This window comes from Haliotis rubra, unplaced genomic scaffold (genome assembly GCF_003918875.1).
Source record: "Haliotis rubra isolate DU_JTF1 unplaced genomic scaffold, ASM391887v1 Scf235, whole genome shotgun sequence".
Taxonomy (NCBI): Eukaryota; Metazoa; Mollusca; class Gastropoda; order Lepetellida; family Haliotidae; genus Haliotis; species Haliotis rubra.
The window spans coordinates 1057922-1079187 of NW_025766392.1; the positions used below are offsets into that span (position 1 = coordinate 1057922).

The following is a 21266-nucleotide window of genomic DNA, read 5'->3' on the forward strand; positions in this document are numbered from 1 at the left end:
ATTATCAAGAAATAGCTCATTTAAAATAGAAAAAATCTCCCAGGGATAAAAATATACGAAATGACTTATCCCCGATGTGGTGTTCATCTGTGCCTTAAATTTGATGTCAATGCCCGGGGTAAAACGGAAAGGTGTGTCCACTTTTAATGAATATGGCCCGAGGACAAGGTTTATACCGACCAGCTGGTGTCCCTTCCTGGTCCAGTCCGTCGTGCAGAGAATCCTTTTGGAATGTATTCTCATTTAGTTATGAAGTAAACTTGCTGCTGTCTATTAAAACAGTTTAGCTGTGTGAACAGCGAATCCAATCACCGTTGTTGTGATAAATCTGACATCGTCACTTTATTTTACGAACGAAATGGTAAATGTTTCAATATGGTTCACTGATTTTCTGCTGATAGGCAGCTTTTGTTACAAATCAGGTCGTCAACCTTGTATTGTGCATAAAAATATAACTTTTAGAATTACGTATGCTAGTTTTAAATTTTATATCAGCCATATTCAAGCTGAGTTGATTTACTGTCCATTGTTGACAGAATTTATAATGTAACTTAATTTATTATCAACGTCTGACTAATTTTAGTCACGATATGTGGCTGAAATATTGCCATAGGTGATTTTAAATTTTAACTCACTTACTCACTCAACCTCTCGTACACAGTTGTTAACAATTAGATGGACGAAGAATTGACCAACACTGTCGTATACCCGCTGTTTGGATCTATCTATCTATCCGAGAACACCCGGGTTAGAATTTATCTTCAGCAACCCGTGCTTGTCGTAAAGGGCGACTAACGGGATCGGGTGGTCAGGCTCGTTGATACATGTCATCGTATCCCAGTTGCGTAGATCGATGTTCATGCTGTCAATCACTGGATTGTCTGGTCCACACTCGATTATTTCCAGACCGCCGCCATATAGCAGGAATCTATCTATCTATTGCTTCCAATAGAGGTAGTAATTAAACAGGCTTAACATGTTTCTTATCTGTTTTATGTGTTTCCCCCAAATACGGTCGGAACATTGTTGCTAAATATTTGTATGATTTTAAGTGTGAGACAAAATGATCAGTAAAATGAAAAGATCATAACAGATCTGGGTTTCATTTTATATAGACACTTTTATTTAAATACAATCGTTAAATGAGAAAGAATAACGATTTGAGGTTAGTCTGAATCACTTGGAATCTACATAATGATCACTCCCTTGTGTTTACACATAGTAACGTGACGTCACAAAACATGCTCTATGGCGGTAGTGGTCGGCCGCACACGTGGATGTAACGATCACACTGCGATGACAGCGCCTTTAGCGTGAAAGGAGAGAAGCCAAGAATGGCGTATTACGCGCTTAAAGACACAGGTAAGACGGTGCACTAGTTCTGTTTGGTTGTCAATTTTCCTAAACGCAGAATTTTGTAGATTAGTATCGGGTATGTCATTAATGCTAGACGTAGTATTGCCACTATTGGTTGGCCAAATATTAATTTTGCGTTTTTTGAATGTAAAATATGAACCATATACCAAATGCATGTATGTTGACTGCTGATGCAGGTAATGAGTTTGTAGAACCTTGACGATAGTGGAGGGTGCTATTCATTTTTACAAGGTACCGTTTCTGAAGAAATGCCAGGAATTACAAATGATCAAAAGGTAGGATAACCTGTCTGTCTAAAGATCCAAACATGGAATATTAATTGTGAATGGTTATGAAAGAAAATATGAAATGTGTAATTAAGAAATCTAAGAAAGTGAATAGTTAGTTTAATATATATCTGTGAACAAACCTGGTGGAAATTTTGCTAAACAATGCCAAAAATTAATTACAGATTTTAGTAATAATTACAATGAAATAAGAGATTTCATAAATTGAGAATTTTAAGTTTATTATAAAAAATTCAAAGAGCCAATTCAGAAACAATAAGGACCCCAAGAGTTTATAAGCTGTAATTTGGCATTGTCACACTTTATAGGCCTATACAAATTTCCATATTATGTATTGTTAAATGTTATACTGAAGATGAAATACTGATCCTTGGTCTCATTATATGAATAAATGTCAAACTAGGATAAATACAGTACATTACAATTGCTTTTGTATAACAGGCAACAATAACAGAACAAGCTTATTTTGGTTCACATGAGAGTGCATTTAATCCAGTTCCCTTGTCAGGTAGATGTAGGTAGGACTGTATGTGTGACTTACAGTGGCGGACATATTCTGGTGGTCGTGGAGGTCAGTATCAGCCCACAGCCAGTCATGTGAGAGGCTCAGTATTGTTTGTCCCAGTCTTAGCTTAATGCACCGGGTAAACACTGTCGTTGACAGTGTGTGTACTTATCAGGGTTTGGCACGTGTAGAATGTCTTCGGATCTCAGCTGATAATTGATTTGTTTGGAGCTCACTTGATAGGCCACTGGAAGCCTTTCAGGTTTTGGCTTCAGCTGAGATGGAAGACAAACAAGTTTCAGGACTAACCACTCAACATTTCCTTCTACTTTCAGGTTGGTTGGGTAGCTTAGTGGTTGAAGGGTTCACTTATCACACTGAACATGCTGAAGGCTAGGTTTGATTCCCTACTTTGGTACAAACCATGAGCCTATTTCTGTTGTACCGTGCCGTGAGATGTAAGAGATATATCCACAAGGATAATTGGTTGATATCCATTCAGTTGTTGACATAGGCCCTTACGACCACAACTGTACGGATATCGACTGATGCACCGAGGAAAGGGTGGATATATCTCTCTTATTCCCCAGAGGGTGGTGGGGTAGCCTAGTGGTTAAAGCGTTTGCTCATCATGCCAAAGACCCGGGTTTGATTCCCCAGCAGGTGTGGAAATAACCCATTGCCCAACGCCCGAGTCCAGTGTTTTTTTCTGTTGGGCAAGCAAATTTATATATCACACTGTACCGGAGTCCAGTTGACTTTCCAATATTAATTATGTTGTTTATTTAAAATTCAACAAGAAAACGGACGGTATAGTGGAAAAATTATCAGGGCAAGTGATTTTACATGTGCCACTGTACTGGAGTACACTAGCAATTTTAAAGTTTTTTTCACCCCTGCCCAGATAAATAAAATGTGTGAAGCCCATTTCTGGTGTCCCCTGCCATGATATTGCTGGAATTTTGCTTAAGGCAGCGTAAAACTATACTCATTCACTAACTGTTATATCCCACTCTGGTCCATTTGACATTTAAAAAAACTGTTTTGTTTTGTATCCAAATTAGACATTTTGGGTTTAGTTTAGTCTCTTCTTAATTCACTTTTACCAATGTTTTGATAGACCCATACTAAGTACGTTGACTCTGGACATGCACATTGCACCCTTCTTACTCACTTTCTGGGTAGCTGTCCACATAAGTTGAAGCATGTATTTCACATTTGTCAATAATTCTGTTGTGATGTGAAATACAATCAATGTTTGACCAGTGCATGTTAAACTTTCTTCACTAAATCACAAAGTTTCCGTTCAAACAAGAAAATCACCTTCTATGATAATCATAAGCCAGTATGATAATATCAGATAATAGTATCATAATGCACAGTATTTTATTTGCTGTCATGCTGGGACCTGAACTTCAATGCCTGAAACCGCCAAAGTTAATTATCAAGAGTCTCCTAGACTCTCAAATATATATAGACCTTGATAAACCCATGGAGTAGAGTGTATGTTTAATATTCAGTTGGTGAGCTGGTGATATAGTTGTCAGCTCAAGAGGACCTTGGTTTTTGAGTGTTCAGAGTACATATGAATATGGGTATAGCTGCTAGTTCTACTTATCTTATGGCAAACTGGGTTCAGCGTGAAGAGCAAGTTGGTATACATTTCAGGTATTTCAGGTATTTGATAAGTCTTCCATCGTGTGTAACAGGTGAATCAATTACCAGAACCAAAAAATGTAAACAAGTCTGTTTTCATTGATGTTTAAAGCTGCAGCTATATCATCACGGGCTGAAAATATACAAGTGCAGGCCATACTGACCAGGGCCCCGTTTCACAAAGCTCTCATAAGCCTAAGATCTCGTAACTTTTCTCGTAGCATTCATACTTCCTATACTGTGACATTGACTACAATAGTCGTAGCTTTGTGAAACGGGGCCCAGTAGTGTAAAGTTACAATCCACACCATTTTGGGGGCAATTACACAAAATAACACTTTATACCACATGATCCTTATTTTGCTCGGAGGGGTGGTGAGGTAGCTCATCACATCAAAGATCCGGGTTTGATTCCCCACATGGCTACAATGTGTGATGCCCATTTCTGGTGTCCCCTGCCGTGAAAATTGCTGGAATATTGCTAAAAGTGCCTTAAAACTAAACTCACTCACTCCTCTTAGCAGCTATCATGGATTGTTTGTTTGTTGTTTAACGCCGCACTCAGCGATATACAATATTATTTTTCAGTGATTTCTTTTACACTAGAGTCTGCAATATTTCTATTCAAACCAGTGGTTGATGGACAGACATTTGTTTGTTGTTTAACACAGTACTCAGCAATATTTAACTATATGGCAGTGGTTTGTAAATAATTGAATCTGGACCTGACAATCCAGTGATCAACAGCATGAGCATCTATCTACACAACTGGGATACGATGACGTGCCAACCAAGTCAGTGAGCCTGACCACCCGATACTGCTAGTTGCCTTTTATGACAAGTATAGGTTGCTGAAGATCAATTCTAACCCAGATTTTCACAAGTCAGCTGTCATGGAAGCAGGGGTTCTACCCTGGAATCCAAGTTTGATGCTGCAGTTTTCAGCTTTATCACAGCTGAATGTAAACAATAGCAAGTGAGTAAGTTTACATTTTGCAATATTAGCAATATTCCAGCAATATTACAGCAAGGACACCAGAAATAGGATTCACATATTGTACCCATTTGGGGAATCGAACCTGGATTTTAGGCATGATGAGCGAACGCTTTAACCACTAGGCTACCCCATTGCCCCAGTAAATAGTCAGGATAAGACATTTCAGTTGTATGGGTCATTAGACTAACTGGGGGCATTTCTGGTTTCTCTTTATATTCTCTCTCATTGAATGATGATTTAACAGCAGGGTATGATGTCGTGTGTTTTTTCACTACCTGCAACCAAGTAAGTTGAACATTCGCACCATCAAAATCTGGCCACACCATGTTATCAACAATCTGCTCGACAAAACAACTTGTCTACCATTTCCAGTGATATATTGCAGGGTGACCCCTGGCCTTCCATGAAATGTCACAAGATTATATACACAGTGTGTGGTCTATGTACCTGATTAATGAGCATGAAAACAGACTTTTGTACATTTTTTGCTTCTGCTAATTGATTCACCTGTTACACAGGATAGAAGACTTATTGTAAACCAAAAGTCACTGTGTTCTTTAATCTGATTGGTTGAAAAACGTGATCAAATGGTATTTGATTCCCGGAAATTCTCTGCGTATTAATACATACAAACATCGCTCACACAATTGTATTGTTACTTTGTCAGCTGTGATGACGTCATTAAAATCATATTGTGACGTAAAGTCCGAATGACGTCACAAATCAGCAGTTCCAGATGCTACCATGGGAGACAGCCAAAATGGCCGACTGATGACATTTCACTGCTCCACCTGTACTCAATGTCAATGAGTGCAGACACAAAAAACGTGTGTGGACCTTTTGGTTTACTTTTGTGTTTACAGTGTCGATAAACATCATGTGTTGGCGAATTTCCGGGTTGTTATTGAGTATTTGAAGCACGGGAATATTTCATTTGAAACCTCCGGCTGACGCCGTCGGTTCCAAATACATTCCTGTGCTTCAAATACTCAATAACACCCGGAAATTCGCAACACATGATGTTTATCTCCTAATTAAATACCTGAAATTTATACCATTCAACTGCTTGTAGTGAAAAATGTTACCTGCACTGGGTGCAGCCTGACAATAACAGTTACCTGCACTAGTAATGGTGCAGAATGGATATTGCGATATTGATCCCTGATAGGTATTGACAGGTAGAGAGTTTTATAGAGTATATTTCTCCTTCTTTAGCCTTTTCTTTCCTGTTGCCCGATTTTGCACTTGTCAGATGAATGGACGGCTCATTAATCCGTGGACATCACATCTTTCAAAATTGTAGCACCAAGGGACAAGCAATATACAAGTACTCAGTGACTTATGGAGGCATGAGACCCTTCAGATCAAAGCTTAGTAAAATCTATATCTTCTTAACCCTTTGGGTTTTCCAAGGGGAAATAGGTACTGGATAACCTATGCTTGTTAGGCTACTAAATGATGGTCAGACTTCGTGACTGACTTAATATCGTCTCACTGTACCCTGACTTTGGATGTGCCTCATTTTATCAGTCAGTGTTTTTTTCTGTCTGATAAAATGGTTTACAAAGTGATGTAATCTAGTTTGCATATTTACTAAGTGTGACGTTTAACAGACTAAACAACATAATTATGTTTACAGTCCTAATTAGGCAAACTAGAGTTTATCTTTGACAATCTGAACCCTTTGAAGTATGTTAGTATTAGGTGGTAAGAATAACTTTATTATTGCACCTTAAAAACAACAAACTTGTTTGTATGTACTAGGTTTCTGGGTAATTCCCAGTTCAAACTTACAAGACAACAGCATGCACCCCCACACCCCCACAAAGTCAATATTTACAACCACTTAAGAACAGCACGGATCAGTTTCCATTATAAAAAGTGATTTACAGACACAAGTCCTTCGTACACGTCCTAATATGTCAGTAAGTACGTCTGTAGATTATATGTGTTCATTGACCATGAGTGGCTCCATTGACGTCCTGTATGGAGGTAACATGGCCCGTCACATCTACAATACAATCTCCTGGTGGATTTGTCAGTATTGACAAGAGGATCAGTCAGGTCTAAAGACAACGCTGGTAATAACTCGAGACCAGTAGGCTAAATGCTCTGGAGAAGCATAGTGGATATTCTGACGGGAAACAGCAGTATATGTGTGTCGGGATAGACGTGGAGAGAAACCCTGTCATCTCAGCTGAGGTATGTTCAGATCTCTATGAAGGATATCAGGATATACGTGGATTAGGATAGAATTGACTTTGATTGACTTCAGTTGGATTAGTTTGAAGGAGATGATGTTTGGTTCTGTATGGCAGAGTGCTATGTAGTGGGTAGTGTTTAGAGCTGGGATATTCAGGTGCATACAGCCCAACCATAGCAACAAGATGTTCAAAATATAGTTATTACTTGTGAATATTAGTCCGAACTGTTTGCCTGACTTGTAAAACAGGCTTACCTGGCATTCGGCTCCTATGTTGAAGAATTTGAATCTTTAATATTTTCACATCAAGGATATTACAGATTTTGGATTTTCAAAGATTACAAATGTTTCAATGATTTTTGTCAATTTTTTGTGACTTATACACTGCTAATTTTAAGAATTTCTAAACATATATTGTGATTGTCTCAGTGTAAAAATGGTGTGTTATATGTTGTATATGTATGTATGTGTTGTTTCCAGTTGTTGCAAAAACACAAGAATATGTAAATGTGAGATAATGTTACTAATCTAAATATTAACCCCCTGGATGCCACAGGGACATATATGTCCTTCCCCTTCAACCCTCAATTTGAAGTCGAATAAAAATCAAAATATCCCACGCACACAAATACACTTCACAGTTTCGAATTCTTCGGGAAATTTCCTGTTTCTTGATACCATCCACTATTATTTTAGACAAAGTTCAAGTGCTGAAAATGACCTTTCAAAATAGGCTTCATCGAAAATGTGGGAGTACATTTTTGACACAAAATCGCGATTCACAGCGTTATTTGCTGTATGTTTTGAAATGTGAAATCGGATAATTACTGGGAGTATTGAATTTCAAAAATAACATATTCATGATCACTCATATCAGTTTTACATGAAATCGCTAAAGTAAAATTCTGAAAGCGTTGCCGATGAATCTAGAATCGGTTGGGATGTTTTCGAAAATGCACTTACACGAGCGCCGTGGCTTTCGCCATATTGGATAGTGTTTACAAAATCACGCGTTTGAAGGCGGTATTGAGATGCATATTACATCACGTATATTTCATATTCAGCTTCGAAAAATGCATCAATAAACTCCCCATACATTTTAGACTCAAACTGCAAGTGGTCTTTGTCACCAATGCCAACTGTCTAGATAAAATGAGGCGAAACATATTTGGTGTGAAAAGCGAGCGCTGTGCTTTCGAAAAGACTGGCGCTGGTTCGAAATGTAAACAAAGACAAAACCTATTTTACACTGTGTAGCATTTTCTGAAATTTTCCAACATTCATCCGTCTATTCATTGCTTGCAATGGCTCAATACCTTTGGAATATGCATGGAAAGAGTATCGTAGCAAGAAATAGGAAATTATAAATAGATACAATGCAATGATTTGATAATTCATAAGAAATTGTCAAAGTTTCCGTGCAGCGATGACGCCATGACTGACGAGGAAAACCCGAGAACGACAAAGCGGTAATTATCTGGATTTCTGTCTTTTTCTCTTACTTTTAGTGAAAGCGATAAAAACATATAACAATACACAGATAGTCAGAATCATTCTGATTACTGCACATCTCATATTTATGGACAAGCGATCCCTGAATCAATGGAAGGGTCCTCCTGAAAATCCTGTGTACCCCTTGTCAGCAAAGCCGCCATTTTGTAAGAAATGGGTCAGCGGTAGTGATGTCATCGTCAACATTGTTGTACATATTAGGCAATTTCTTTGAGGTGAAGGTCGGTTGAACAAGAGTAAACACAAATCGCCTAATCCTTCCGATTACACTGTCAGTATTATGGTGTATATTTTATGCATTATAGTTCAGATACTTTTCATGAAACTGACTTCAGTATCCACATTTAGCCTTGTTCAATATCATATCATGCGATGCATTATAGGGTTTCACGGTGTTTTATTCTTTGAAAGTTTTTGATTGTTTGAATCATATTTACATAGGAAATTGACATATTTAGTGCAATACACCATATTCTAAACCTTTACACAAGTGTTAGAAGATCAAACGTAGCCATAACTGCAATTGCGTTAGTTCGATGATGTACAATATTCAATGCATTTGGACTAATATTGCAGTTTCACATGAACAGGTTAATGAACGGCGATTTAATTCAACCTTATAAGTAAAACTGATAATATTAATGAAAATGATTTATATATGGTATGAAATGTATATGCACACATATTTAAAGGAATTGTCTTGTTTTTTTTGCACATTTGTGTGTCGGTTTATGGAGAAAACAATGATGTAAATTGATTGGCCAGGTGCGTTTGTCGGAGCGTTTTATGATTCACTATCATTGTTTTTCGATAATATAATCAATTCATATTCGATTTTAAAAATATTGTGATGACAGGATATCAAACTCTAACTATATTTATACGAAAATTGTTTAAAAAATATATAAACCATGTCATGTCTTAATTTGGACAAATCTTACATCCATATTCTAATATATAGATGCATTACTAGTTCCATATATAAAAAGCTATCTTTTGCATCTTCCATTGCATACTTATGAGAGAAATAGCTACATAATCATAAACAAAGAAAATTCTTATCCTAAACAAAATATTGGTGTTGTGAAATGTTATTTTTCATTTCACGTTAAATTGATGCCAAACAGGTGCTGGCGTGTTTCTCACAAAAAGATACACAGTCAAACTGTCTAACTGTTGATATATTCAGGACACTATTTAAATGGAAAAATCAGTCATTTTATGTTTTGTCTAAAGAGTCTTAAATTCTGACATAGAAGCCGAGACCTTTCACACAATTAAAGGAAATTAGGTGAGATATGTACTAAACAGCATACCAGTGTCGTCTATTTCGGCGTCAGCAAAATGCATAAAACAAGCAATGACGTCAACTAAAATGGTGTATTATTTTCAGTAATTTCATTACATTTGAAGATATGGCTAGTACTCTGGTAATAACGATGCAAAATTAGTCAAAATACATCTGCACAAACAGGACAATATGGGAATCTAAGAACTAACTTATATATCGGATAGGGCCATCCAAATCGCTATTACGAGCTTTCACATGTAATACGTTGTCATTTTTCTTGTAAATTGTGAAACTACCAAACTGCATCCGCTCACATTGGGGAACTTTGAATTGGGATAGTTTGGTTCACCATGAACATAAAATAACGAAAATATAGCGTCCGTATCCACAACAAATTCTCTCCAAGTGATCTGAGTTACATTGACCTAGTGTTACGCATAGCGGAGTTATGCCCCTTATCATTATATGTGTATGACCTCTCTGTCGTCGTTTGGCGTCATAGAAGAAAATCCATTTTGACATTTATTGTGCGAGTCATTTTTAATGTTGGCGTATAACGTTATGCACAAGCACATAAACCCAATTCATATACACTTATGTCGTTCAGATATCAAGCTGTATTTTCTTCGTTAACACTTTCCGTAAAGATGCCACATTAAAAATTAAGTAGCACAGTGCTTTTATCGGTCTTGGCGATAAAAAGCGGATAAAATTACTGTTTTAACGCATAAAAAATTGGACAACATTTAGCAGTGTCTATTTCTCAAACCGCCGAGGTAGTTGCACTTATATTTATACCAACGGATAGGAAATATAATATTCTACATTTCTGTGTAATTTTATAGCCGTACGTAGATCCAGGACCACGCGAGCGCAATTCTCGCACAACGATCACTTTTCAAACCGTATGGAAATGTGCGCCTGAAAAAAAACTCGGCAGCCAGGGGGTTAAGGAAGGATACTTTCAGTTAATACATAAGAAGTTCTAGTGACATGGCTGATTTTATCATGCTTTTGGATATAATCCATCCATATTGTGGTGGACAGGAACCTAACACTGGCCCAGCCCATTACAAGACAGAGCAATAACCACTAGAGAAGGTCACTGCTAAGTTTAGAAGTACATGGAATATAAGACTAAAACATTCTTAATAAGTCTATACCCAAGACATAACTAAATGAATTGTTCATAACCGACAAGCTGATTCGATCATGTCCATTAATTAGTGTAGTTGATTACAGATAGAAGGTCATGTACAAGATAGTGTTCCTCCATCATCATTACCTACTTCCCCTCACAGATGACATGACATCATAACTCTACAATCATGGATTTAACTTGGATTCTGAACTAACTTATACACCCTTGGCAGGCAAAAAGGATAAACATATTTTTTCTTGTATTTGAATAAATATTTTCTAATTTCAGAGTTATTTTAGCAATTGTTGCAATAATGCACAGTTAAGTATTGAAACCTGGCCCCCTTAACTCATCTCTTTGAGTTACTTATCGCCATAACATTAGTTTCATCGGTGATAATATGAATTGGGACATTTTATTTTCTACATGGGAATATTTGCTGACATTTGCTGCAGATTTGAGATAGAATATCGTCATGTAAACCTGTCCGTATGAATTTTTGATAAACTTTTTGCTGGTTAATAATAAATATGGATCATGTTTTAGTTATTTTGCTTTGTTGAACAATACCTATTAACAAAGTTGGTCAATGTGACCTGACTGTATATGCAAACTGTTGCAAGGTAGAGTGTATATATATTTACGAGATCCATGATTGATATGAGAGAGGTTTATGGACGTGGAAGCCGAGATAACATTGTCCACCATTGCTAGAAACTGGTAATAAAGTAGTAAGCACTCATTGCTATCTGTTCGATCTGTTGTGCATAAACTGTAGGTAAGCTGGGAGCTATGGACATTTCTACAGGCTACAGAATGTGCCAGGGATATAAATTACAATAGGTTTAGTTTCTGTTATGGGCTGAGGCTCCAAAAGTTTACATGTCCTAAAACAGACATAGGTTGATCTGTTTGTTTGTTTATTTGTTGTTTCATGCTGCCGTCAACACGGCATTCAGGTGGCTAACAGGCATCTCATAAATTATCTTGTTATACTAATAACAATAGTCATTCCCTGCAGTGGTATCAAAAGATTCATGCGGATATTGAAAAGCAAAGTTATTCCCCAAACAATTCAAGAGTTAGAGTGATTTTCCGCTACCTGTGTTGGGCATATGACCCATTTATATCGAGTGGTCGGTAGTGGTGGTCCGATTAATTGAAATAATCAAAGATTGGTCGCAGTGACTAAACGACCAAGCAATCGATAATGTTTTCTCATAATCGAACACAAACAATTCTGGAACACTTTTTGCATTAACAATATTTTTCACAAGGTTTTTTTTGTCAGTTACATTTCATAACCACTACAAGCTTGTTCCAAGTCATGATTGAATATATCTTAAAGACATCAGGAAATTTATGTTCCTAACATACTAGTCATCCTTTCAAGATGTGAAAATTGCCCCCCCAAAACCCAAAGAACTACATGTTTTTTCTGTAGGTTTTTGTGCATTAGCAAAAATAACCAGGAAAAAATTCATAAATGACGCTAACCAGTTATTTTCGATGATTGATCAGTTGTAATGAAGCAATCATCAATTATGAGATTTTAACCAATTCCCAGCACTAGTGGTCAGACTCACTGACTTGGATTGATCATGTCGATGTAAATACTGAAAGATTGGATCGTTGCTCATGACACTGATCACTGGATTATCTGTTCAAGATGCGATTACCCCATATTTGCTGGAATATAGCTGACACCAAACACACACACAAACTTCACTTACATGTTTCACGTACTTTTCACAAAGTCTGTGGTTTAGACAACCACTTGTCTCAACCCAAATAAACAGTACTAGAATCTGTACTATACTGAGAAAGTGTAAACCCAAATATAACGTGTTACTTTTCATCCAACTTTTTTTTGTCACAAACTACCTGACTTTTCCTGATTTCATGCAGTTTTGTTACTGTGCAAGTTATCTTGCTTACCAATATTTTGTGATCAACTTTACTGATGCAACACTTTTTATTCCAATACAGCATCTTTACAATCAAGTTGCTGAGGCTCTGCCACCATTATCCTGATCTTACTGATTTCTGTGTAGCTCTTTCATTCTGGTAGACCCACATGGGTACAATGTGTGAAGCCCATTTCTGGTGTCCCCTGCTGTGATATTGCTGGAATATGGCTAAAAGCACTCACTCACTCATTCTGGTACTCTTTTGGGGCTTTTGGGGCCATTTCTGGGGTAGCCTAGTGATATTGCTGGAATATTGCTAAAAGCACTCACTCACTCCACATATGTCGCCAAAGACCTGAGTGGGTTCGTCATGCCCCCGGGTTCGATTCCCCACGTGGGTACAATGTGTGATGCCCATTTCTGGTGTCTCCCGCTGTGATATTGCTGGATTATTGCTAAAAGCGGCACAAAACCATACTGACACTTATTCACCCCTTCAGTTTTGTTGTGTCATTTACCTTTAGTATTTGGAGACAGGCTTAAACATTATTGAATCTGGGCAAGACACACAAGTGGTTCAGTAGCTCACACAAAAGCCTCTTTACGGCCACTTCTCCCACCACTGTACTTCAAAATGTTTTGGTATTAATATTAGCATGTTTTGGTTCGCATATATTTACCAGCTTTTGTTTGTTTTGCAATATTTAAACCTTGACCTTAATATAACATATCCATTTTTACCATGCTCTTAAGTTCACTCATCTCCTAAAATAATCTGTAATAATGAAGGCACCCCACCAAGGATAGCATCCCAATGTAGGTAAGATATTCAAATCAGATTTTCAATATGGCCGCATCAACAGCCATACTGTGAAACTTATTTGTAGCCATTACATTTGTCATTTGTGTTCAGAGACATGCAGTCAACTAAGTTAGCCGTCCAAAAACACCTTTATGACAACACAAAGAACAAAAGAAATTTTACTTTGGCCCTACAAATAAGGAAAGAGAGATTGTTTGGTTGATACTGTCAGCCCTGCAGGTGTGACTGATTAGCGTGTCGAATTCAACTTTTTCATTCACATGTTTTGGGTACAATGTTCACAACAAATTGTAATTGTTGAACACACAAAGCTGTATTACTTGTCATGGATTCTTTCACGCAGATTACATCTAGTTACACCAGTAATGTAATAAGTTATGTGGAGTGGGTGTGTTAATGTGTGGACACACTTGTTCGTGGGAGATTTTAGCAATAGGTCTGTGATAGCAGTGTATGAAATAAGGCCCGACCGAGACGGTCTCGATTTCTGACGGATGGTCTAAATTTACAGCTAGCCAGCCCGATGGTCTGGTAAAAATTTTAGATGTTCCATACATCTGAGTAAATTGACCATATTTGGTCTGGTTAAATCCATTTTGGGCTGGTAACATTTTGAAGTTACCAGCCCTGATGTCTGGCTGGATTTTTGGCTTATTTCAAACACTGGTGATAGGTATGTGTTAAGTGCATGTGCACTTAGAACTAGAGATTGCCATAGCATGATTAATGTTGGGAATTTGTAATTAAACATGAAAAGTTACACATTTTCAATATATGACAAGGGAAGTAGTATTGGGCCAACTGACATTCTGCGAGAGTTTTATTTATATTCTTGAAACTTTACTTTGTTAGTCTGCTTGCTCAAATAGTACAATGTTTATCAATATACAGTTAAGGATTACTTTTAGGAATCTGTTTTGGAAGTCTTAGGCATAAAATGTCTGTTTCAAAATGTCACATTTCAATGTTCATTTTTTTCCAAGTAGAGGACTTTCTAACCCAAACCTTTTTATTATGATTTTCTATCTTACCTTTGGCTTACCTGGTTAAAACTGAAGTATGTAATGATGTTGCTTCTGTCATGGTTGTCCAGTGTTTCATCTGTTTTAAGATTTGTATGAATAAACCCATCTATTGTCACAAAAACACTGCTCACAGAACTCAGGTTTGACTTCAACATACATGTATATGCCATTATTTGTAAAATTAGTATAAGCTATAGAATCTTGTGGATTCTTTTTTATATCATTCACCCCAAATAACCAATCAATTCAGGACCACTTCAAGAAAAAATGTTTTTAAATTTGTAATTAATATCCTCTTAACCACCAACCATATATGTAGTTTTTAAAACAAAAATGAGTTTTCCTGCTGATGGAACAAGAGAGGCCCATTTATGTTTATACATCGTACACATTGCTTCCAGATCTGCATGCCACGGAGAAGATCTTCCACAAGATCATGAGCACAGGAAGAGAAACAGGCCGCTTCTCTGACAAGGCTGGCGGAGTTCTGTCCCCTTGCGTGGCAGCCCCAATCGCAAGTTTCAATCCCCTTCTCGGAAGTCGGAGGTCAGGGGCAAATCCACCCCTGGTGCCACCAAGCTGCAGGTAGGGATTATGGTAGATGATACCGGTTTTTACTTGTACATAATCATCTATCTCCGATATTACAAAGATAATATAAGATGTAGAAGATAACAAGTAATATGACTAGTATGCTTTTGACATTTTGGAAATTAGATGAAACAGGTCAACTTTAAGTGTCAACTGTATATATGTCTTTGGTATTTTATTAGTCAATTATTTTTATGAACAAAGTTTGGTTGATTTTCATTTTTGTAGAAATTGTATTCTATTTTACCATTTTACTATTTTAAGGTGGAACAATGGGCTTCTTACATTGTACCCATGTTGGGATTCAAACCTGAACCTTTCTGCATGACCACTTTGACCAATTCATTTCCCTTTCACCCCCATAACAATTTTATATGCATAACACATAAATTGGCCAATAAGCTAGAAGTAGAATTACATGTTCATAGGGACTCGAATTGTCCTAATTGTTCAAAAACATTATACCTAATGCTTCCTATTTCCTTGCCTCCATGTTATTGTCTATTTGATATTTCATTTGATTTTCAGATGAACCTGAATATAGCAGATCCCAATGAAGCAGTGTTGAAGAGGACCCATGATGGTGTCAACACGTACAGGTGAGTTGTGATGCCTACACACATAGTTTTGTACATCTGCTGTCTGTGGTTCATAAATTACACAATTACGTAAACCTAGTAATATTGTTCCAGGTGAAATCTGTCAGATTTACAAGTTAACTGATTAGTGCATCATTGGTATCTAGTGATAACTAGACTACATTTTAGAATTGTTCCGTAGTGGAAATAGTATCAATGAAGCAATGTTGTCTATGTGACGTAGGCCTGCCATGCCAAGGTCTCATTGCAGTGCGACTTGTTCCACAGTTGAGAAATGATAGTTTTTGATTTGCCAAACATTAGGGTAGGAATATTGATATGCCCCTCTTTATCATACTATTCATCATTTAGTATGTTCACTGAGATACTTTTTCCAGCATGTTTCAGTTTTTAAGCTAAGTTGCTTTAGGGATTGTCTATTCACCAATAGGTACACACACATGGGCTTCAATGTGCACATGTATCATGTGCTGTTCTTGCATAATGTGAACTTTCATTTGAATATACAGTCAAATCCCGATGAGTCGAATTGCTGGGGACCAAGTAATAAATTCGACTTATAGATGTATTCGAGACATAGGTATGTCTATGAGGGTAGAAAAAAAGATGATCCAGTCTTAATTCCTCCGTAAGCATTGTTTATCTAAAATCACTAATAGGGGCACCTTATCAGTTCCAGTCTGATTAGCACAGACAGTGATTTAAAATCACTAATCTGAACAACTCACCTGTCAATGGAGGAAAGGTTGAGCAGCTGGTTTGTTAATTGCATCAGTTTGCTACACCAATCAACTTCTCATTGACTGAGCTTATGTATACAAGATTGCTGTTGTTTGCATGGGAAATTTCCTTCTCGAGTCTGTGTATTTATCTGTAAGGTATTCTCAACTATAACAGGGAATGATAGGGACCCAGGTTTTCGAGTTATGCATAATGGTAGACAAATCGGGATTGACTGTATGTTTGTTTAAATCAGTACCATATTTCATCCCTAAATTCATAACAATTTTTTTTTTTTAATACAGAAATTCTGTGCCTGAGGCTCACACAGGAATGACCTGTTTTCTCTGAAATGGTAACAAACTTGGAAAATAAACAACCTAAAATACTTAATACAAAATAAAGGCTGTGACACTGAAAATAGAACAAATATAATCTTGAAATCATAGAACATTTAATCAATATTTGTCGGTATGGTATCTCAGGCACCATTAGAAACTGGCACTCTTCACAAGAGTTGAGTACTCACTCATAGAAGTCTTTTAGTTATTAAAGTTGTTTTCTGAAAAAAGAATTATTGTATTGTGCAAAAATCTAGTTGTTAGGTGAGAGAGAAAAAAAACAGAAAAAGAAAATACATTTCATATAATTGTTTTTGCTCTACGCTAAATATGTTCTTGTCTGAAGAGTTACATTTGTTCTGACTTGAAACTAAACCTATTGTCTTGTAGCTGAACCTATTGCCTTGTGGTTGAACCATTTGTCTTGTTGAAAGAAGAACGTATTTTATGCACAATTGTTTTGTGAGTTTGTATTCAGTGGACAAAATGAATATTTAGATGCTTTTCGAATGATTTTTGACTGTTCATTGTTCCAGTTTGGGCAGAATCAGTAAACTTCATAAAAACAGTCTTGCCAAAATAATTCTATTTGGGGATTAGGGACTGAAATAAGTCTTATGAAACAGCTGTGGTCGCTCAGATTTAGATGTAAGGATTATCATTTGTCATGCTTATCTGTACGGGCATATTCTGACTGGGGACATTTATCAGTACTTGGCAGAATTCTAATTTATCTTATGGCTTCTATTTATGACTTGGTCAAGATCAAGCCAAATATCTCCACAGTGAAATTGCATCACAATGCTTTGCAGGCCATTTTGATGTCACTAGTTACCATGACATCACAATCAAATGACATCACTCACCTTTCTGCAGCTGAGGCTGGTCAGCTGTACTCACTGACTGTTACTGTTTACATAATAAGAATGATTTTGGCTGATAAAGAGAATATAACCAAGCGTCTTTTGATATCAAATATGTCAATATTCACTGATAAAAGTTGATTACTTTGATTGTCTTAAGTTGATATTTTTTATATCAAAAGACGCAGTGAGATTCTCTATTTCGAGGTATATTCGAAAGGTGCTGGAAATGTGTGGCCATTGATTCAGCTTTGTAATACTGGATTTAGTTGATATACATTTTAACCTGAGCCTTATATGACATTGGTAGGCTTGACAGGTTAGACAGTCGTATTGGTTTATATGTGTTGATGTGTGCAGATCAGGTCGGGGTGGTTAATTCACTGGGTTGCTGTGTGGGTGACAGAATCGATACATTGTGATGAGAGTCGATCCTGGGGGACCGTGTGTTCTATGGCAGTTCTTTATCATGTTAATGTAAGCGTCCCCCACATTAGACCTGGCTCAATACAAGGGTCATCACAGCTATTGAGTTATCGTGTCGCCTGGATTGAACCGAACACTGGAGTGTTGTCATATACTTCATTATCTTATAGCATGGTTAAAATCTTTATGTGGTTATAATGTTTATGGTCAAGTAGTGAAGTGTTGTGGTTGGGGAACAACACTATGGGCTGGACACTGTTAGAACTTCCATGTGTGTTTTGTGGTGGCAACATGGTTGAAATCTTTCTGGGTGGTGGTTAAAATCTTATTGCATGGTTAAAATCTTTATGGCATGGTTCAAATCTTTTTTGTTATATTATGGTGTGGTGTGGTTCAAAATCTTTCTGGTGTGGTTTAAAATCTTTATGGCATGGTTAAAATCTTTATGGTGTGGTTAAAATCTTATTGCATGGTTTAAATCTTTATGGTGTGGTTATAATGTTTATGGTGTGGTTATAATGCTTATTGCATGGTTCAAATCTTTTTGTGTGGTTAAAATCTTATTGCATGGTTTAAATCTTTTTGTGTGGTTAAAATCTAATGTTTACATGGTTCAAATCTTTTTGTGTGGTTAAAATTGGTTAAAATCTTTCTGGTGTGGTTAAAATCTTATGGCATGGTTAAAATCTTATGGTGTGATTAAAATCTTTATTGCTCAGTTCCTGGTATTTAAATGGCACACTTAGAAATAATATTTTTTCTGACAATGCGCTGTATTATGACAATGTACTAGTGGTGGTCCGATTAATTGAAATAATCAAAGATTGGTTGCAGTGACTAAACGACCAAGCAATCGATCATGTTTTCTCATAATCGAAAACAAACAATTCTGGAACACTTTTTGCATTAACAATATTTTTCACAAGGTTGGTTTTGTCAGTTACATTTCATAAGCACTAAAAGCTTGTTCCAAGTCATGATTCAATTTATTTTAAAGACATCAGGAAATTTATGTTCCTAACATACTAGTCATCCTTTCAAGATGTTAAAATGCCCCAAAACCCCCCAAAGAACTACTTGTTTTTTTCTTTATGTTTTTGTGCATTAGCAATAATAACCAGGAAAAATTCATAAATGACGCTAACCAATTATTTTCGATGATTGATCGGTTGTAATGAAGCAATCATCAATTATGAGATTGTAACCAATTCCCAACACTACAATGTACATAGATATATAGCAAATATATATATGTGGTTCTACACAGTCATAGAAATGACAAACACAAGAACAGGCTGAATCCACAGTAAGATTTAGCAAATAATTTGGGGAAATAAGAAACTGGATAGGATATTTTTTATCAATCTCTTTGAAAAATGAAGAATAAAAGTTTAGAATTGATAACATCATATTTTCTACCCTTTTTGAAAGGATTTTCACACAAAGTTATGTGTTGTTAGCTCTATATTTCACTGACAGCAGGGATGGACTCTGTCTCACCACTAAGCTGTGTAGTGTTGGTACAAGAGTATACATGGTTAAAGCTGTATATGTACATGATTGTGAGAGTGTTGGGAGGCGGGGTTACATGGGACAATGTTGTCTATTGTGAGGCTAATTCACAGATCAGTCACAGATCGCCATGCTTCATCAGCCACAGACATACTGCCTCGTAGAGGTACCCTGATTACGGTCACTGGACGGAAGACCTCGGAGCTACCGGTATCATATCACCATACTATCACGATGTTTGATTAAGGATAGAGTTGACCTCTGTGATAACTGTTATATCACCATATGCTATTTAGAACTATCACTACTTTTGTCTATTAAGGAGCAAGTGGACCCCTGTGATAACTATCATATCACCGGACATTAGTACTATCAGAACTTTTGATAACTAAGGAGGGAACGGACAATAGTGATAATTTTCATTTTAGTACTTTAGTATTGTTAGTATCACTCATTACGTCGTCATATGAGCGAAATATTCTCAAGCACGACGTTAAACCCAATTTCACCTCACCTCACCTAGTATCACTCATTCATGTCACTGTATTTGTCAAGTCCTTAATTAGGTATATGATGGTGGGTGTATTTGTGGTTATAGCCAATCAGGCCGAAACTTAGACTTACATATTCATATATTCTCGGGGATATTTAAAAAAAAGATTTTATGCTGGGAATATACATGGTAAATGTATAAGTTAAATTTCAAGTGATTCTATTGCATTTGATTAGTTAAGCACAATTTATTTAGCATGTATGTTTCCATTCATTGTAAAAAATATATGCAATGCCTACTCATAAACCACTGTTTTGTGATTGGTTGATAATAGAATAGACAGACCTTGTTTCTTACTTCTGGACAGTACAGTGTCACTCATTATATTGTTGTCTACATACTTTTGTGTGTTAACATGGTTAATGATGAAATATGTAGGCTGAAAAGTTATTCTTATTATTATTTACTTATCGGGATTGACTTGAATATGTTATAGATGTAAAAATTGGTGTGCGCTCTTTGCATGATTCTTCTAATCCCTTTTCAAAGTCTGACAAAAGAGTTCCCGATCCTAGAGGTGATTATTGCTGCACTAGCTTATGAGTGTGTTCTGACCTGGAGTGTGGGTGCCTCTCACTGGCCACATACTTGACTATGCCATTGACTATCACCATGGAGGAAGCCCCCCCCATCCCTATCCTATAGGCCGTTCTTGATAACGTATGTAACACTCTTCAGTATACCAAGGCATTTAACCAGACCTTCTCCAAAGCAGATAGTTGGCCTCACTTTTGCAGCAAATGTCAGTAAAAATTCTCAAAAAATTAAGAATTCTTAATTTGTGGGGAGAACTTCTGTTATCGCTTTGTAGAGGGGACTGTATATTTGATTGCTAACAGGAGGAAAAAAAGAATAAGTGAGTGTGATTAGTTCTACGTCGCTTTTAGCAATATTCCAGCAATATTATGGCGGGGACACCAGAAATAGGCTCCAC

General features: G+C 36.8%; 1 protein-coding gene across 2 annotated transcripts in view; it reads left to right on the top strand.

The window, feature by feature from the left end:
- Positions 1-1244: 1244 nt before the first annotated feature.
- The window catches only part of LOC124278334 (sodium/potassium/calcium exchanger 1-like), a 36093-nt gene continuing 16071 nt past the window's right edge, over positions 1245-21266 (top strand). For both annotated transcript variants that reach the window (XM_046714059.1, XM_046714058.1), the window contains exons 1-3: positions 1245-1362; positions 15129-15312; positions 15847-15917. In XM_046714059.1, the coding sequence (XP_046570015.1) occupies positions 15847-15917 (71 nt within the window). In that variant the 5' untranslated portion in view covers positions 1245-1362; positions 15129-15312. The remainder of the gene's footprint in view (positions 1363-15128; positions 15313-15846; positions 15918-21266) is intronic.